This window comes from Papilio machaon, chromosome 5, assembly GCF_912999745.1.
Source record: "Papilio machaon chromosome 5, ilPapMach1.1, whole genome shotgun sequence".
In the NCBI taxonomy this organism is placed as follows: domain Eukaryota; kingdom Metazoa; phylum Arthropoda; class Insecta; order Lepidoptera; family Papilionidae; genus Papilio; species Papilio machaon.
Window position 1 is genome coordinate 7,808,628 of NC_059990.1, and position 2,240 is coordinate 7,810,867.

General features: G+C 33.2%; 1 protein-coding gene across 1 annotated transcript; it reads right to left on the bottom strand.

Annotated features, from left to right (window-relative positions):
* Window positions 1-1,817: 1,817 nt before the first annotated feature.
* On the bottom strand, window positions 1,818-2,240 carry LOC123721039. The gene has a single exon (XM_045678105.1). The coding sequence runs from the start codon at window positions 2,175-2,177 to the stop codon at window positions 1,854-1,856; it is 324 nt and encodes a 107-aa protein (XP_045534061.1). The 5' UTR covers window positions 2,178-2,240; the 3' UTR covers window positions 1,818-1,853.

Below are 2,240 nucleotides of genomic sequence, written 5' to 3' on the forward strand. Positions count from 1 at the left end.
ATCCTTTGCAGTACGATTAATTATTAATATTATAAAGGTTGATTTGATTGTTTGTTTGCATTGCATTGCATTTGCATTGCTCTGAAACTACTGAACCGATTTGAAAACTTATTTCATTGTTAGACAGCTACACTATAGCCTACGTCACCTGGGGCTATATTTATTTCTAGAATTTTGCGTCGCGTGCAACTGCCCCATGGCTGTTCCTATGGCGTCGCCAGCAGCTAAGGTTAAAAGCACAGGTGGGCACAGTTAATCGAAAAGTTAACTTCGTTAATCGTTAATTCGTTAATTAAAAAATTAACTTCGTTAATCGTTAAAGCGTTAAATTCTCGAAAATTTAACGCAAGTTAAAGTTTATCGTTAACAGTTAACCATAACAAAATTATACATACTAATTTTACACTTATGTGGCGACACTTGCTTAAAATAGTAATTTGACTATACATTCTATAACACATTACTATTAGAGACAAGTATGAATGCATTATAGTATATTTCATTACGAGTGCGGAAAGCCTGTCATTGCAAAGAGTTCCGACAAATGTCTACAAGTTGACAGTTGGAACAAGTTGTAATGACAGTTCCGCACGTGTACTAAACAACTTTTGATACAGTTGTGAAAAAATGAAGCAATTTAATATAATAATAAAACACAATAAAGTCAACTTACTAAAATGTTTGAAAAATGGCGCCAACCGTAATAGAATACAAACAGAGATTTTTTTTGTTTTTTTTTTGTTGTTTGAGATTTTATTGATATGAAATGAAAGTGAAATTTAATGAGATGAAATAAAATGAAACCTTACCTAATTCATTGAAACAAATCATTAAATTTGATATTGTAACAAATTAGGAGCTTCTTTTTAGAAATATTTGCATGAATCATTATCATTATCATCATAAATTTCAATGATTTTTTTTGTAAAAACTTCGTGGTTGGTTTTTCTTTTTAACAGACATTATTTTGACAGTTGGGAAAGAGAACGCACGAGTTTGGAAAAGCTAAAGAAAAAGCACGAGTAAAAAAGTTTTTAATACAGTTGCTCAAAAAGTGGCGTACTGCAGGGACGAAGAGCGTTCGGAATGTGGGCTATTACATACTCGTGCTTTTATATACTCGTAATGAAATATACTATTTCGAACCTTCTTTTGATTTTGTCCTGTTGGTCACGTCTTTCCCGGACGCTCTGATGCATCACAGTTGCACGCGAACTTCACATATATCAATTATCAACTCGTTCGTTCACCATTCGAGTCGCCGACAGTCGCCCAACATAGTTGAACTTACGAGCGTGGCGTGGCACGTAATTTAATCAAAATGACAGCACGTCTCCAAGTTTCTAATTTAACGATTTACGGACTTTTATTAAAGGAAATTGAGTTTAACGGAAGTTAACAAAAGCGTTAACACTTTTTGAAGTTAACTTAAAAGTTAATCCGTTAAGCAAAATGTTAACTTCGTTAATTAACGATTAATGGATTAACGAGTTAATGCCCAGCTCTGGTTAAAAGCATAAAGTTATAATACATTTAGTGCTACAAGCGATCCGTGATAAACGGCCCCTAACATAAAATTACTTATTTTATTTTTAAATAGATACATTAGTAGAAAATGAACATAGACTACAAGTCACAAAATAACTGAATGTCAGTGATACATAAAAAAAACTTCAACACTGTAAATTAATAAATATTTTAATAACGAAATGTCCATACAATACAATTATGATATTTATACAAGTAATTATAATAAATTGAAACAAAAGTTAGAAGAAGGGTTTTGAAAAGATTTACTAACTTATGAGAATGTAATACAGCCTGCAATAGAAATACATAAGATTACATCCATGTCATGTCCTGCTTGTGTAGTTGCCGTAGTTTTGTTTATTGGCGGTGCCCGTGCTCTGAAGGTTCACGTCTCCGGTGTTTTCATTTAGATTTAAATTCTGATTGAAATTGTTGCTGCCTTGTTCGTCGGCTATTTTCTGACTAGCGCTCCTCTGCGGTGGCTCTGCTGCTTTTTGGTTCGGATTTTGAGAATGTACCTGACCACCAGTAAATACATCCGTGAAAGTTGTAAAAATTTTCTGGGGTATTGTGAATAAATCCCCTATAGCTGCTTCACAATGGTAAACTGCCAACAACACAAATAAAACTGTAATTTCTTTCCTCATTTTTCTTGCAATAATTATTTTACCAAATAAATTGATCGTGTGCTAAATAGCGAACGAGCCGAG